We start from the raw sequence: 18,015 nt of genomic DNA, 5'->3' as shown, positions 1-18,015 counted from the left end.
AATGCAGAGCAAATTCAAACACTACCAATATTATTACGGTACTATAAATCTGTGTATTGGTTCTTAATAGCTAAAACGGAGGAATTCATACAGTGTATGCTGCTGTGTTCTTTTGATTGACTGTAAGTGCACAAAATCAGCAGACACAGCACAGATGCAGCATGTTACAGGTGCACTCTACTGTGCATCTGTAGAAGGTTGCAAGTATCAATATGCATAGCCCAGATCTCTTCAACCTTCTCAGAGAGTAGAGGCATTGGTTTTTTGACAGTATAGGATGTGTTTTGGGACCATGAGAGGTTGTGTGAGATGTCCGTGAAGACGTCAGTGATCTGGTGTGGACACTCCCTGAATACTCAGCTATTACAGATGGTGGCTGCTCACCTGGAAAGGGATAGCTTTGTGGGCGGAATTGTGTTGCATGCCTTGAAGCGTGCATAAAAGTTATCTAGAGCATCGAGGAGGGAGGCCCATCCACATACGCCAGGCATCATGATCGGACAGGGATTCCTGATTTTTTATGCATAGGTAGTCTTTGCCTTCTTGCTGCCTCAGATGAAGTTTCCCCGGCTGCTCTGTCACCAGATTTGAAGTCAGCGTCCCGGCTTTTAGGAGGGAGAGCACCTTTGTCTTTAGCCAGGACTACAGAGCTGGCTGTTCTTGAGGTGCCAACTCCATCTACGGCACACGTTTACAGGCGAAGCCGGTGACAGATGAGGCATATTCCTCTAGGTCTGTGCCTTCTCCATTTGTGGTGGGCTCCTTGAACATCTGCCAGTTAGTCAGTTCAAACAGTCCTGAAGCCTAGAGATTGCCTCACCTGGTCATATAGTGATGGTCCTCTTGACTGGTTTCTCTATTTTCAGCAGCAGTTGGTATGCTGGGATTAACATTATGGAGATGTGGTCAGAGAGGACAAGATGAGGCAGTGCGGTGGCTTTACAAGTACTGTATCTTTTTGTATAAACATGGTCCAGTCTGTATGTTCCCCTAGTGGCCCTGGTGAGGTGTTCATGGATCTTGGGGTAAAATGTCCTATAGGTTAAGGTGATTGAAGTCTCTTGCAATTCTGACCAGACTGTCAGAAACTTGTTTTATAGAGAGCTGATGATACTGTAAAGCTCTCCCAGTGCATCCTTGGCATTCATGCTCGGGATGGGGCAGAATGTAGATGGTGGTGTTGAACACAAGAGTGAACTCCTTGAGCAGCTAATGTGGCCAGCATTTAATTGTAAGATGTTTAATTGCCACAGAACAGCTGAGTTTATGCACCAATCTTTGTTAATGTACTGTAAACTCAGATTCCACCTCCTTTGGATTTCCCCGACAGGCAGTTTCTATCTACACGGAACAGTTATCCCTTCAAGTTGAAACGCCAAGTTGGGCACATTGTTGTTTAGCACGCTTCAGTGTAGACTCTTTCTGTGCATTGATTCTCAGACTCAGAGAGTCAATCTTATTTTCTAGTGAACGGACATCGGTCAGGAAAAGTGATGATATTGCTGGCCTGGTCAGATTAGCTCTCAGCCCAGCTAGTGCCTCAGCTCTTATACTGTGTTTCTGCTTCCTCTTGCACCACAGCCTGATCTTATAGTCATAAATAACAATGGTGATCGCTTCAGATCAAGTGGCTAGAAGGAATGTAAGAAAACTTCTTCATACCAGTGTAGATGAATTAGAGAGGAGAAGCATCTGGGAGGGGAAGGAGCTTAAAACGGACCAGCAGATTGGATTTTTCAATTTTCCCTGCAAATCAGGCAAACAGTGTGCTTGAAGATTGACAAGTCAACTACGTGCTGAGGGGAGGATACAAGAATGAGGTAGAAAAAGCAAAATTAATCAGCAATTAAAAGCAATCAGTTCTGAAGATAAATTAGGAGGGGGGTGGTTGGTGGTTGGTGGCTAGGATGGGTGGGGTAAGGACACTTATTAACCTTACAGTCCTTTCTGTTTGACCCGACAGTGTGATGAGCAATCTGTCTTGGGAATAGAGCCAATGGACAATGTGGTCCAAGTTCCAAGTAATGCCTCAAATATGTTGTTGTCTGGGGATTAATGACAGATAAATTTTGCCAGTGATGGAAAACAACCTAGAAATTATCACTACCCTATTTCACTCCTCAAATAAGCAGAAAAATCAATTTTCAATTGAACAATGTTGAAAATTCCATGCAATGAAGCATCAAATTAACTCTTTTTTATTTAGAAAAACTTGGTTTTGCCTATAATTTTAGAATACAGTTCATTAAATTAATAAAATTAAAGCTGTGTAGATGTGATGTTTGCCTGATGCCAGCCCCCTAGGCCTGAGTCGACGTAGTAGTAGTAGTAGTAAGTGTGAATAAGAACAAAATTCTTCAATTTTGGATTACTCCCACTACCACATGCTAGTCAGGGCTGGAATAGAATGATAGTACAGATGAATAAGTGGTTTAAAATCCAATGACAGAGCAGGGTTTTAAATTTCTGTCATTGGAATCACTTCTGGGAAGGAATGATCTATAAGAAAAGGTCAGGTTACATCTGAACCCAAGGGGACTAATATCTTTGAGGAGAGGTTTGCTTGAGCTGTGAGGAGGGTTTAATCTAATTTGGCAGGAGTGATAGGACTGAGGATGGGGCAATTGTGATACACGTTGATGCATTGTGTAGGGAGACTGTGAGGAGGTACAGGCAGATGATAGGGCAAAATTGCATCAGTGGTAGAGTTAAAGAGTAACGGGAGAGTGAAATCAAAAAGGATGATAAATACAGGACTGAAGGTGTTATATTTGAATGCACACAGTACACAGTACAAGGTAGATGATTTTGTAGCACAGTTAGAGATTGGCAGGTATGAAGTTGTGAGCATCACTGAGTCGTGGCTGAAAGAAGATCATTGTTGGGAGATTAACATCCAAGGATACATCTTGTATCAAAAGGTCAGGCAAATAGGTGGGGGGGGGGGAATGGGGTGGCTCTGTTGGTAAAAAAATGAAATCAAATCCTTAGAAAGGTCTGTTATAAGATCTGACATAGGATTGGAAGGTGTAGAATCCTTGTGCATAAGAGTTAAGAAACTGCAAGGGTGAAAAGACCCTGATGGAAGTTATATACAGGCTTCCGAACAAAAGCCAGAAAGTGAAATAATAGATTACAACAGTAGAAAAGGCATGTAAAAATGGCAATGTTACAATAGTCATGGGAGATTTCAATATGCAGGCATATTGGTGTTGTATCCCAAGAGAGGGAATTTGTAGCATGCCTATTAGGTGGCTTTATGGAGCAGCTTGTGGTTGAGCCCACTAAGGAAAAGGCAATTCTGGATTGGGTGTTGTATAATGAACCAGATTTGATGAGGGAGCAATTTGGAAAGCGTAGGACAGAGTACGTCATGAAGATCAAGAAGTATTTTAAAGTGAGGATGAGGTAACCATGGCTAACAAGGGAAGTCAAAGTCAGCACAAAAGCAAAGGAGAGGGCACATAATACAGCAAAAGTTAGTAGGAAGTTAGAGGATTGGGAAGCTTTTAAAATAGCAACAGATGTCAACCAGAAAAACCGTAAGGAGGGAAAAGATGAAATATGAAGTAAGTGAGCCAAAAATATAAAAGAGGATACCAAAAATGTTTTCAGATATATAAAGAATAAAAGAGAGGTGGTAGTGGCTACTGGACAGCTGGAAAATGATGCTGGAGAGGTAGTAATGGAGGACAAAGAAATCCAAAGAATCCAAGTAAGTGACATCCACTGCCTCTCCTTTGTCCACCCTGCTTGTTACTTCCTCCAAGAACTCTAACAGATTTGTCAGGCAAGATTTCCCTTGACAGAAACTTAGCTGACTTTGACTTATTTTAACATTAGTCTCTACGTACCCCAAAATCTCATCCTGAATAATAGGCACCAACACTTTCCCAACCACTGAGGTTCGGCTAAATAGCCTATAACTTCATTCCTTTTGCCTGCCTCCCTTCTTAAAGAGTGAAGTGACATTTGCAATTCTACAGTCCTCTGGGACCATGCCAGAATCAAGTGATTTTTGAAAGATCAGGACCAATGCCTTCGTTATCTCTTCAGCAACTGTTCTCGGGACCCTGAGATGTAATCCATCTGGTCCAGGTGACTTACCCACCTTAAGACCTCTGAGTTTGCCTAGCACTTTTTCCTTTGTAATAGCAATGGCACTCACTCCTACTCTCTGACACCCACAGATCTCTGACATACTGCTAGTGTCTTCCACTGTGAAGACTGATGCAAAGTAACCATTAAGTTCATCTGCCATTTCTTTGTCCCCCAAGTCATCAGCATCATTTTCCAGTGGTCCAATATCAACTCTCACCTCTTTTACTCTTTATATAATTGAAAACACTTCTGGTATCCTGCTTTATATTATTGGCTAGCTTGCCCTCATATCTCACCTTTTTATCCTCCCTTCTTATCACTTTTTTTAGATGCCTTTTGTTGGATTTTAAAAGCTTCCCAATCATCCATCTTCCCACTCATGTTTGCTAACTTATATGCCCGTTGCTTGGCTTTTATGCAGTCCTTAAATTTCCTTGTCAGCCACAGCTGCCTACCCCTGCCATTTGAGAACTTCTGCTGTTGATATATCTATCCTGCACCTTGTGAACTATTCCCAGAAACTTCAGCCACCTCCGCTCTGCTGTCATCCCCACCAGTATCCTCTCTCACGCCTCTGTAATTCCCTTTATTCCATTGTGATACTAATACATATGACTTATGCTTCTCTCTCTCAAATTGCAGTATGAAATTAATCATATTATGATCACTGCCTCCTAAGGGTTCCTTTACATTAAGCTCCCTCATTAGATCTGGGTTATTACACAATACCCAATCTAAGATGGCCTTTGCCCAAGTAGGCTCAAGCACAAGCTGCTCTAAAAAGCTATCTCGTATGCATTAAACAAATTCCCACTGTTGTGATCTGACACCAACTGATTTTCCCCAATCCCTTTGCCTCTCAGCTCCAAACTCCTGACGTCCCCCCATAACCCTTCATGCCTGACGAATCAAGAACCTATCAATCTCTGCTTAAATATACCCAATGACTTGACTTCCACAGATTCACCACTCTCTGGCTAGAGAAATTACTCATCATCTCTGTTCTAAATAGATGTCCCATTATTCTGAGGCTGTGCCCTCTGTTCCTATACTCATCCACCATAGGAAACATAGAACATAGAATTGTACAGCACAGTACAGGCCCTTTGGCCCACAATGTTGTGCTGACACTTAAACCCTGCCTCCCATATAACCCCCCCCCCACCTTAAATTCCTCCATATACCTGTCTAGTAGTCTCTTAAATTTCACTAGTGTATCTGCCTGCACCACTGACTCAGGCAGTGGATTCCACGCACCAACCACTCTGAGTAAAAAACCTTCCTCTAATATCCCCCTTGAACTTCCCACCTCTTACCTTAAGCCACGTCCTCTTGTATTGAGCAGTGGTGCCCTGGGGAAGAGGCACTGGCTGTCCACTCTATCTATTCCTCTTAAATATCTTGCGTACCTCTATCATGTCTCCTCTCATCCTCCTTCTCTCCAAAGAGTAAAGCCCTAACTCCCTTAATCTCTCATCATAATGCATACTCTCTAAACCAGGCAGCATCCTGGTAAATCTCCTCTGTACCCTTTCCCAAGCTTTCACATCCTTCCAATAGTAAGGCGACCAGAACCGGACACAGTGCTCCCAAGTGTGACCTAACCAGAATTTTATAGAGCTGCATCATTACCTCGCAACTCTTAAACTCTATCCCTTGACTTATGAAAGCTAACACCCCATAAGCTTTCTTAACCACCCTATCTACCTGTGAGGCAACTTTCAGGGATCTGTGGACATGTACCCCCAGATCCCTCTGCTCCTCCACACTACTAAGTATCCGGTCATTTACTTTGTACTCTGCCTTGGAGTTTGTCCTTCTAAAGTGTACCACCTCACACATCTCTGGGTTGAACTCCATCTGCCGCTTCTCAGCCCACTTCTGCATCCTATCAATGTCTCTCTGCAATCTTCAACAATTCTCTACACTATCCACACCACCAACCTTTGTGTCATCTGCAAACATGCCAACCCACCCTTCTACCCCCACATCCAGGTCGTTAATAAAAATCACTAAAAGTAGAGGTCCCAGAACCGATCCTTGTGGGACACCTCTAGTCACAACCCTCCAATCCAAATGTACTCCCTCCACCACGACCCTCTGCTTTCTGCAGGCAAGCCAATTCTGAATCCACCTGGCCAAACTTCCCAGGATCCCATGCCTTCTGACTTTCTGAATAAGCCATAAACATACTTTTACATCCACTTTATTGAGGCTTTTCAAAATTAAATGAGATTCCCCCCTCATTCTTCTGTCCCAGAGCCATTAAATGCTTGTCACATAACTTTTAATCCCAGAATCGTTTCTGTGAATCTTCTTTGAACTTTCTCCTATGTCAGCTCATCCTTTCTTACTTAGATAAAGGGCCCAAAACTGCTCACAATATTCTGAGTAGGCCTCACCAGTGCCTTATAAAGCCTCAACATTACATTCTTGCTTTTATATTCTAGTCTTCTCGAAATGAATGCCAACATTGCATTTGCCTTCTTCACCACCAACTCAACCTACTCTCCCTGGAGCAACAGGTCCTGTAGTTCTTTGGAGCCAACAACATTAGCATAGAAAGCAGTGCTATTTCTGCTTGTCATGCACTTCCAAGTAAGGACAGCAAGTTAAAACTGGCTATTATAATCCGGTTTGTAAACAGGAAATTTAAGACCGATTTACTGCGACAGGCCAGAAAACTGAAGGGAACTGAAGTGTACCTGAACGAACACCTAACAAAGAAGAATGCCAACATCGCCAGTCAAGCCCGGACCCTCAGAAGACAAAACAAAATACAAGTGACCTGGACGAGAAACTGTAAAGTGTGGATTAAGCTGAACAGAACACCAGAGGAAGCTAAAGTCATCGTGGTAAGAGAACGCTCTGACTTGGACAAATATAGCTGAGTAAGTATGATAACTGTTTTTATTATGGAACCGTTTGATCAAAGGAAGAGTACTTTCACTAACTTGAGCAAAATCTTCACCTGGATGATGGGAACTGACTTGCAGATCAGAAGTACAGAGGTGGAGGATCTCTAGTTTAAAACATTTGATTACAAAGAGCATAGACTCTATAATATTGAAAATGGCATTGATCCGGACAATCATTTTTACCACAGCACGTATTGACAGTGCAATTACTACACTGAAGAGCAGTTCAAAACAAATGTGAATATGGATGGAACTATATCAATAATACATTTTAATAGTAGAAGCCTCTGTATGAATCTTTTAAAAATCCAGGAATGTTTGAATCATTATCATAAGAACTTTACTGTAACAGCTGTTTCTGAGACATGGCTAAATGAAGAGCAAATTTAGATTGAGATTGAAGGATATGATTCATTTTTCATTAATAGTCTTAATAAAAGGGGAGGGGGGTTGCACTATATATCAAATCATCTTACAAAAGTGAAATTGTTGAAAAAATGTCTTTTGCTTTAGGCAATATTATGGAATGTGTAACTGTAGAAATTAAAGTTGAGCGATCAAAAAATATAATTATAAGCTGTATATATGGAACCCCAGGATCCAACATAGATACACTTAAAGATAAGTTGGCTGGGTTATATGATAACTTTAACAATAAGAAGGTAGTTTTTGTCTGTGGGGATTTTAATATTGACTTGTTAAGTCCTCATGGACATACACAAATAACAAATTTTATTAATACAATGTTTTGCATGAGTTTATATGCTTCAATCACACAACCAAGCAGGATAACTGTAAATAGTGCTACACTCATCGATAACATATTTACAAATGTTACTGACAGGAAAATATCAGGAGGTTTACTCATAAATGATGTTAGCGATCACCTGCCTGTTTTTGTAGCTTCTGAGAGCTGCATCATGATTAATAATGAAATTAAAACTAGTAGGTTAATTCGGCATATAACAGGAGGTACCATTAAATCTCTTAAGGAGGAGTTAACTGAACAAGACTGGAATACAGTTTATGTAGATGATGTAGATGAAGCCTGTGAAGCATTTATTTCTGTAATAACTAATTTATATGATAAACACTGCCCTCTAGTTAAAAAAGTTGACAAAGAGAAGTATGTTGATAAGCCTTGGTTAAAAAAGGAATACAAAATGCTTGTAAAAAGAAAAATGTATTATATCAGAAATTCTTAAGACATAGAACAAAGGAAGCTGAAATTAAATACAAGATATAAAAATAAGCTAACACATTATGAGATCTAGTAAAAGGAGTTATTATAGTAAATTATTGGAGAATAATAGAAATAATATTAAAATACTTGGAGAGTTTTAAATGAAATTATTAAAAAGGATAAAAGAAAAATAATTAACCCATGTTACTTTAATTCAAACAATGATATGGTAATAAAGGATAATAATTTGGTTGCAGATGAGTTTAATGATTTCTTTGTTAACATGGGAACCAAATTAGCTAAATCAATTACTGACCCCAGCAATAAAGATGGAGTAAATAGTAATATTATCAACATAAACACTTACACTATGTTTATTAGAGCAACCGAGGAAAAAGAAATAATTGATATAGTAAATAAATCAAAGAGCAAGAAATCAACAGATTGGAATGGATATGTATTTAATTAAAAACATCATTGACTGTGTTGCGAAACCACTGACTCATATCTGTAATCAGTCTTTGATTACTGGAAAATTTCCCAATAAAATGAAAATAGCCAAGGTCATTCCAACATACAAAGCTAGAGATGAACATGTATTTTCAAATTATAGACCAGTTTCTTTGCACTCACAGTTTTCCAAAATATTGGAAAATATATTTGTAAGAAGGTTAAATGATTTTATAACAAAACATAATATACTCCGTGAACAACAACATAGTTTCAGAAAATAACAGAACCTGTACAATAGCATTAATAAATTTTGTAGAAGAAATATCAAACGCTATAAAAATTAGAAAGATATGGTATTAGAAGGGTGGCACATGACTGGTTAAATAGTTATTTGGAAAACAGGTATCAGTATGTACATAAAAGCAACTTGAATTCAAAACTTTTGAGGGTAGCTTGTGGGGTTCCACAAGGTTCAATGCTTGGTCCATTGCTGTTCATTTTGTATATAAACGATATATGTATGGTTTCTCAGACATTAAAATTTATATTATTTGCTGATGATACAACTATATTTTGTAGTGGAGAACATCTGAAACAACTTTTGGATACAGTGGAGAAAGAACTAAAAATGATAAAGAAATGGTTTGATATTAACAAATTATCACTGAATCCAAGTAAAACTAAATTCATAATATTTGGAAACTGTGTACCAAAATAATATAGTAAACTTAGAATAAATGATGTTGAAATTGATAAGGTATCTGAATCAAAACTTTTAAGAGTGGTAATAGATAATAAATTAAGCTGGAAACCACATATAAATTATGTCAAAGCAAAAATGTCAAAATCTATTGCAATACCGCACAAAGTGCAAGATTTCTTGAATCAGGAATCTTTGTGTACATTATATTGTTCACTTATAGTCCTATACATGACTTACTGTGTAGAGGTATGGGGAAATACATACAAAACAAATACAAACTCGATTTTTCTACTCCCAAACAAAGCCATACAAATTGTAAATACGACAAGTGATTATGAGCCAACCAATCCACTATTTATTCAACTAAATACTTTAAAATTCAGAGATTTCATAGATTTTAAAATAATATAAATTATGTATAAAGTAAAAAATGGACAGTTACCACAAAGTATCCAAAGGTTGTTTAAAATGAGTGAATGTCAACATGATTTGAGAGGAACATGTATATTTCAAAACCAAAGGATAAGAACAAATGTAAAAAAATGACTGTATTTCAGTCAGAGGGGTGAATCTATGGAACAGTTGCAGTGAGAATTTAAAAACATGCACCACACTTAACAAGTTAAAAAAATTATTTAAAAATAATTTAATGAAATAATATAAAATACATGATTTAAAATGAATGGGAGTAACGTAAATAAATGATACTTGGAATTGGATTTTGTGTTAAAAGATTATGAATTTTTTTGTTTTGATGTGATTATTGACACCAAATATGTTTTTGTATAAGTAAGAGGGGTAGGTGTAATAAGCTGTAGCTTCAGCCTAAACCCATTCTGTCTGTTTTAAAGATTTTTATTATTTAATTTTGTTTTATGAAATCATCGTTGAAAATTATGCTTTTTGTTATGTTCGTACTGACCGAAATAAAATTTCATTTATTCAAAACAAAACCTGAAAATTAACCTGTAATACCATGGGCTCTATCTCGTTCAGCAGCTTCATGTGTGGCCTTCTGAAAATCCAAGTAAAGAACATCCACTGATTCTCTTTTGTCTAGCCTGCCAACTATTTCCTCAAAGAGTTCCAACAGATTTATCAGGCAAGACAAAGGAATCCATGCTGAATTTCACCTACTTTATCTTATGCCTCCACCCTGAAATTTCACCCTTAACAATGTACTCCAACATCTTCCCAACCACTGAAGTCAGACTAACTCACCTATAATTTCCTATCTTCTGCCTCTCTTCCTTCTTAAAGAGTGGAGTGATATTTGCAACCTTCCAATCCTCCAGAACAATTCCAGACTCTAGTGATTTTTGGAAGATCCATCTAGGTGGCTGGCAACTGGCTGACAAGGGAGGTCAAAACCAACATAGAAGCCAAAGAGAGAGCATACGATAGAGCAAAAATAGTGGAGAGTTGGAGGATTGGGAAGCTTTTAAAAAACAACAGAAGGTAATAAAAAGCTCATAAAGCAGGAAAAGATGGAATATGAAGGTAAACTAGATAGTAATATTAAAAAGGATACCAAAAGTTTCTTCAGTTATATAAAGAATAAGAGAGGTGAGAATCAATATCAGATTGTTGTAATGGTAGTAATGGGAGTCAAGGAACTGAAGGACAAACTGAATAAGTATTTTGCATCAATTTTCTCTGTAGAAGACACTAACAGTATGCTCGGAGTTCAACAGAGTCAGGGGGATAGAAATGAGTGAAGTTGGCATTATCAGGAAGAAGGTGCTTGGGGACCTGAATGGTCTTAAGGCAGATAAGTCATCTGGACCAGATAGTTTAACACAGAACATAGAATAGTACAGCACAGTACAGACCCTTTGGCCCACAACATTGTGCCAACACTTAAACCCTGCCTCTCATATAACCCCCCCGCCACCTTAAATTCCTCCATATACCTGTCTAGTAGTCTCTTAAATTTCACTAGTGTATCTGCCTCCACCACTGACTCAGGCAGTGCATTCCACACACCAACCACTCTCTGAGCAAAAAAACGTTCCACTAATATCTCCCTTGAACTTCCCATCCCTTACCTTAAAGCCATGTTCTCTTGTATTGAGCAGTGGTACCCTGGGAAAGCGGCACTGGCTGTCCACTCTATCTATTCCTCTTAATATCTTGTTTCCCTCTATCATGTCTCCTCTCATTCTCCTTCTCTCCAAACAGTAAAGCCCTAGCTCCCTTAATCTCTGATCTTAGTGCATACTCTCAAAACCAGCCAGCATCCTGGTAAATCTCCTCTGTACCCTTTCCAAAGCTTCCACATCCTTCCTATAGTGAGGCAACCAGAACTGGACAGAGTACTCCAAGTGTGGCCTAACCAGAGTTTTTTAGAACTGACACAAGGAAATCTGCAGATGCTGGAAATTCAAGCAAAACACACAAAATGCTAGTGGAACACAGCAGGCCAGGAAGCACTGTCGACGTTTCGGGACGAGACCTTTTGTCAGGACTAACTGAAAGGAAAGATAGTAACAGATTTGAAAGTAGGAGGGGTGGGGGAAATGCGAAATGATAAGAGAAGACCAGAGGGGGTGGGGTGAAACTAAGAGCTAGATGATTGGCAAAAGGGATACAGAGCTAGATTTCTTTCCTTTCAGTTAGTCCTGACGAAGGGTCTCGGCCCGAAACGTCGACAGTACTTCTTCCTATAGATGCTGCCTGGCCTGCTGTGTTCCACCAGCATTTTGTGTGTGTTGTTTTATAGAGCTGCAACATTACCTCACGACTCTTAAACTCTATCCCTCGACTTATGAAAGCTGACACCCCATAAGCTTTCTGAACTACCCAATCTACCTGAAAGGCAACTTTCAGGGATCTGTGGACATGTACCTCCAGATCCCTCTGCTCCTCCACACTATCAAGTATCCTGCCATTTACTTTGTACTCTGCCTTGGAGTTTGTCCTTCCAAAGTGTACCACCTCACACTTTTCTGGGTTGTACTCCTTGGGTTCTGAAACAGGAGGCTGAGGAGATTGTGGATGCATTAGTAATGATCTTTCAAGAATTAATAGATTCAGGCATGGATCTGGAGAACAGGAAAATTGCAAAAGTCATTCCACATTTCAAAATGGAAGGGAGGTAGAAAAAAGAAAATTATAGTCCAGTAGTCTGACCTTGGTGATTGGGAAGATGTTGGAGTTGATTGTTAAGAATGTGGTTTTGGGGTACTTGGAGGTACATGATATAATATGCCAAAGTCAGCATGATTTCCTTTTGGGAAAATCTTGCCTGACAAATCTGTTGGAATTCTTTGAAGAAATAACAAGCAGGATTGGCAAAGGAGAATTGGTGGATGTTGTGTACTTGGATTTTCAAAAAGCCTTTGACAAGGTGCCACACAGTAGGCTACTTAACAAGTTAAGGGCCCATGGTATTACAGGAAATATACTAGCATGGACACAGCATTGACTGATTGGCAGGAAGCAAAGAGTGGGAATAAAGGGAGCCTTTTCTGGTTAGTTTGCTGTTGGTTATTAGTGGTGTTCCACAGGGGTCTGTGACGGGACCCCTTCTTTTTATGTTATATGTCAATGATTTGGATGGCTTTGTGGCCAAGTATGCCAACAATACAAAGATAGGTGGAGGGGCAGGTAGTGTTGATGAAGCAGTGAGTCTGCAGAAGGACTTAGATCAGGAGAATGGGCAAAGGAGCTGGAGACGTAATATAGTGTAGGGAAGTGTATGGTCATGCACTTTTGTAAATGGAATAATGGCATAGACTATTTTCTAAACAGGAAATAAATCCAAAAATCAGAGTTGCAACGAGACAAGCTGAGTCAGTAGTAAGGAAAGTTAAGTGCAATGTTAGGATTCTTTTTGTGAGCACTGGAATACAAGAGCAAGAATGCAATGATGATGCTGTATATGACATTGGTCAGGCCACACTTAGAGTACTGTGAGCAGTTTTGGGCCCCTTATCTAAGAAAAGATGTGCTGGCATTGAAGAGGATCCAGAGGAGAATTATTCCAGGAATGACAGGGTTACTGCATGAGAAGCATTTGATGGCTCTGGCCTGTACTCACAGGAGTTCAGAAGAATGTAGGGGATCTCATTGAAACCTATTGACTATTGATAGATAGAATGGATGTGGAGGATGTTTCCTATTGTGGGCAAGTCTAGGACCAGAGGGCACAGTCTCAGAATAGAGGGTCATCAATTAAGAGCAGAGAGGAGGAGGAATATCTTTAGCTAGAGGGTAGTGAATCTGTGGAATTCATTGCTATGGATGGCTGTGCAGGCCACAGCATTGAACATATTTAAAGTGGAGGTTGATAGGTTCTTGATTAGTGAGGGCATCAAAGGTTATGGGAAGAAAGCAGGAGAATGGGGTTGAGAGGGGTAATAAATTAGCTATGATGGAAGAGTGGAGCAGACTCAACGGGGCGATTGGCATAATTCTGCTCCAATGTCTTATGGTCATGACATATAAAATTAATTTGCAACTTCTTTTGTCCTTATACTTACAAATATAAGCAGGTACCAAACTGAAAAGTGTTAAGAAATCTCCTTACCAACATGAGTTTGAGCTGCGAAATGTAGAACTATGTGAATTCTTTCAATTTCAAACAATAGCTTCATAAAATGTTCATCACAAATATCACCCTATAAATAGAAAATTCCATAATTACGTATTATTTACATATTAACAAAATACCTTTATGTTTAATTAATTTTTTATATTAAAAACAATTTAAAATACTCCAATCACAACAAAAGAAAACAGGAAGATAAAGCATTCTACAAAACATGCAGGACCTTTTTCTTTTAAAGATATACAACTTGCTGGTCATACATTTGGGTCATGTATTTATGGAAAGAGAAACAAAAATAAATCTATGATTTATTTCAAGTAACTTCACTTGTTTTTTGATGGATGCAAAAAGAAGACTGGCTTATGAACCTGGCAAATATACATGCCTCACTCTTGTCTGACACCAACATATTTTTAGTAGTAGCAAAAATAAAAACAGCGAACTAAGTTTATATGGAATTTTTTTTCCTATATTTCAATTGTGTTTGCTCAATTGAGTAAATGTAAAAAATGCCTGACCTAATGCTTTGAGCAACCTTCATCGCTCAACGTCACCAAAACAAACTCATCAGCTGTCTTGCTTAGTGTTCACAGGATTTTAGTGTGTGTGAATTGATTGCTGCCTTATATATAGAGGGAGAATTTAATTTGATTGAGCAGATATAATCTGAAAAACAGAGTGATATTACGACTCTACAACTTAACTTCAAGTGCTAAGTTAGCTTTCAAGTGATAGTGGAAATTTGTAACAATCTTCCACAAAGGCAACTGAAACGTCTTCAGTTTTGATAATGGGTTTGATACCTGGAAATATTTTTTTAAATACAGGTATATGGAATTGGACGAAAGATTAGCCACAATTTCACTGATAAATCAAATAACCAAATCTTGTTCTGGGGCTTTACAAACAAATGTGTATTTCAGATATTGTCTGCTCAGAGAGGGAATCATAAAAATAATTAGCTCCTTTCTAAGTATTCAAACTAGATTATTCTAACTATTCTAACTAGATGATTAAATCTGGACTTGTTCTAGCATCACTGGAACCAACTTTGACTCGGTAAAAACACTTCTACACAGTTGCAGAACTTTTATTTATGGAATTGTTGGTCTCCACTTGATGGCAGCAACATAACAAATAGTAAAAAAAAAGGTCAAATCTTGACAACATTCTGAATGTCAAAACACAAGACTTAAATTCTTAGTCCTGACGAAGGGTCTCGGCCCGAAACGTCGACAGAGCTTCTCCCTATAGATGCTGCCTGGCCTGCTGCATTCCACCAGCATTTTGTGTGTGTTACTTAAATTCTTAACCTATCCTTACACAATGTATATATCACATTACTAGCCTGATGGAAGCGCAGTTCTTTTCCACTGGACTCCAAAGCTTATAACTATGAAAATATCATGTGGAATGAGAAAATGGCGAGAAATTTTTAAAAAATGCAATGTCTTCACAGGAGACATAAAAAGTGTCTAATGTAAAAGGACAGCAAGACCCTTAACAGTGTTGATACACAGAAGAATCTAGAGGTCTAAGTCCATAGCTTCCCAAAAATGGTTGCAAAGTCTGATAAGTTGGGAAGGAAGATGTATATAGCATGCTTACTTTTATTAGCTGAGGCACCGAATTCAAGAGTCAGGAAGTTACGTTGCAACTTTATAAAACTCTAGTTTTAAAAACTGCAATATAACTTCCTTCTAGGCAGCATTTGATGTATTGCATTCAATATTGGTCACCCCATTATGGAAGGATGTGGAGCCTTGGTGAGGCTGTGAAAGAGGATTACCAGGATGCTGCCTTTGAAAGAGGGCATATGCTATAAAGTGAGGTTAAACAAACTTTGGTTGTTTTGTCTAGAATGGCAGAGGCCTTGGGGAGATCTGATAGGCGTTTATAAAATTATGGGAAGCATGAATAAGAATAGACAGTTAGTATTGTTTTTCTCAAGATCAAAGTATCTAACACCAGAAGGTATGCATTTCAGGTGTGGGTGAGGCAAGTTCAAAAGAAATGTGCAGGACAATGTTCTTTTCAAACAGCAAGCAGTGAATGCCTGGAATATGCTGCCAGAAGCAATGGTAAAGATAAAGAGAGGCTCTTAAGATAGGCATGTGAATGTGCTGAGAATCGAGGGATATGGACATTGTGAAGGCAGAAGGGATTAGTTTAGTTAGGTATTTAAAAGTTTATCTTATTTGGCACAACATTGTGGGCCAAAAAAGCCTTTTTACTGAGCTATACTGTTCTATATTTTATGAAATGGGAGTGCTAAGTGCCAACATGATCCCAAAAATGCCAAATTTTAAGAAGAACAAATCCAAGGAAACCTGTGTGTCAAGGGATATCGAGGTCAGGATTAAAAAAAAAGAGCCTATGGTTGTGGAATGTTAGGCATGACAGCAATGGTGTGATTAAGCTTGACTTATAAGGATAGACTGTAAAGCCTTGATCTGTTTTCCCTAGTGCAAAGGAGGCTGAGAGGTAACAGGACAAAACATAAAAATTATGAAAGTCGTAGAGAGAGTAGATTGCCAGAGTATGTTTCCCACAGTTGGTGGGCATAGAACTAGAAGGCATAGGTCTAAGGTGAGAGGTAGTGGTTTAAAGGGGATCTCAGGGGTAAATATTTCAAACAAAGAATAAATGGTATCTGGAACATGCCAGAGGAGGTGGTGAAGACAGGAACAGTAATTACAGTTAAGAGGCATCTGGACATATATCTGAATGAGTAGGGTATAAAAGGATTTGGAACTAATGCAGGCAAGTAGGATTTGTATCAATAGCCACATTGGCCATTTCACAAGATAGAAATGCGGCCGCGAACCATGTTTGCACACATCATAGGATGGTTGCGATCCCACAATAACTGCCAGATCCAAAGCACCGGTCTCCCAAGTGATTGCTCTTATTGTCCATAAGTTGGGACCTGTATATAAAGTAAGTGCATGTAGATGTGTACTTAAAGAAATCAGGTGCCCAAATGGAGCACAAAATATCACTGACAGACAAAATTACAGAAAATCCAAAGAAGTCAGTGCATATATTAGGTGCAACCGAGGACTGGGCAAGGCCCATTAAGGAACAAAATGGCAATTTGTGTATGAAGCCAGAGAATGCAAGCAAAGACTTAAATGAATACTTCTTATACTGTATGTATTCATTAAGGAGAACAACACAACTGTTAGAGAATTCACAGAGGGTAAAGTGACATTCTGGAACAAGTCATCATTAAATAGGACATACTTGATATCTTAGGCTTAAAAACTGATACATCCCCAGGGCTTAACGAGACATACAGTGGGCCCTCCTTATCCGCGAATTCCGCATGCGTGAATTCAACCAACCGCAAATCGCAAAAACCCGGAAGTGCTCTTCCAGCACTTGTTGTTCAAGCATGTGCAGACTTTTTTTTCTTGTCATTATTCCCTAAACAATGCAGTATAACAACTATTTTACATAGCATTTACATTGTATTAGGTATTATAAGTAATCTAGAGATGATTTAAAGTATACGGGAGGATGTGCATGGGTTATCGTGCATCGGGATAAAAAAAAATCAGAAGTTCTCCTACTAAATAAGTCGGAACAGGTACATCTGGTATCATTTAGCGTCTGTTAGTCAAACGTTTGTCTTAGTATATAGTATATATTTTACTTTTCTATGCATATAAAACACTTAAGAACGTATGTTTCAGCGCCGGGCTCGGGAACGGAAGTTCTCGGGACTCAGGACAGACCGCTCCAGAGTGCGCTCTCCACTGTGCCAGGTTGATGTGGAGGATCAAAAACCCAAAACCCCAAAATCCAATAACTAAACCACTGTGTTGCTTAGTAATACTTGTAGCTTTCATTGGGGCAGAGCCTTTCTCACTTTATCCTCTAAAATTGTTCCGATCGTTGACCGACGTAGCCTAATGCTTTTCCAGCAACCGATGGCGTTTCACCTCTTTCCGATCGCTTTATTATTTCCACTTTATTTTCAATCGTGTTTGTGATTATTTTCGCGAACAGAAACACTGCGGATTCAGATCTCTGCAGCCAGGTCCTAATGTTCACTGCACTGAGACAGGTTAAATAAGGTCTGGGGTTCCGCTGGGTCCTA

At 39.0% G+C, this 18,015-nt stretch overlaps 1 protein-coding gene across 4 annotated transcripts in view; it reads right to left on the bottom strand.

Moving 5' to 3' along the window:
• Nucleotides 1–18,015, bottom strand: part of LOC140715265 (dTDP-D-glucose 4,6-dehydratase-like) — a 75,964-nt gene that overhangs the window by 43,610 nt on the left and 14,339 nt on the right. For 3 of the 4 annotated variants that reach the window (XR_012096094.1, XM_073027211.1, XM_073027199.1), the window contains one exon: nucleotides 13,890–13,980. Coding sequence is in view for 3 of the 4 variants with exons in the window: in XM_073027211.1 (XP_072883312.1) it covers nucleotides 13,890–13,980 (91 nt within the window). In the remaining variant the exon portion in view is untranslated. Of the gene's footprint in view, nucleotides 1–13,889; nucleotides 13,981–16,737; nucleotides 16,840–18,015 lie in introns of all 4 variants that reach the window. The other variant, XM_073027221.1, reaches the window with a different exon arrangement.

Source organism: Hemitrygon akajei, chromosome 2, assembly GCF_048418815.1.
Source record: "Hemitrygon akajei chromosome 2, sHemAka1.3, whole genome shotgun sequence".
Classification (NCBI taxonomy): Eukaryota; Metazoa; Chordata; class Chondrichthyes; order Myliobatiformes; family Dasyatidae; genus Hemitrygon; species Hemitrygon akajei.
This window is presented reverse-complemented; position numbering and strand designations above follow the sequence as displayed.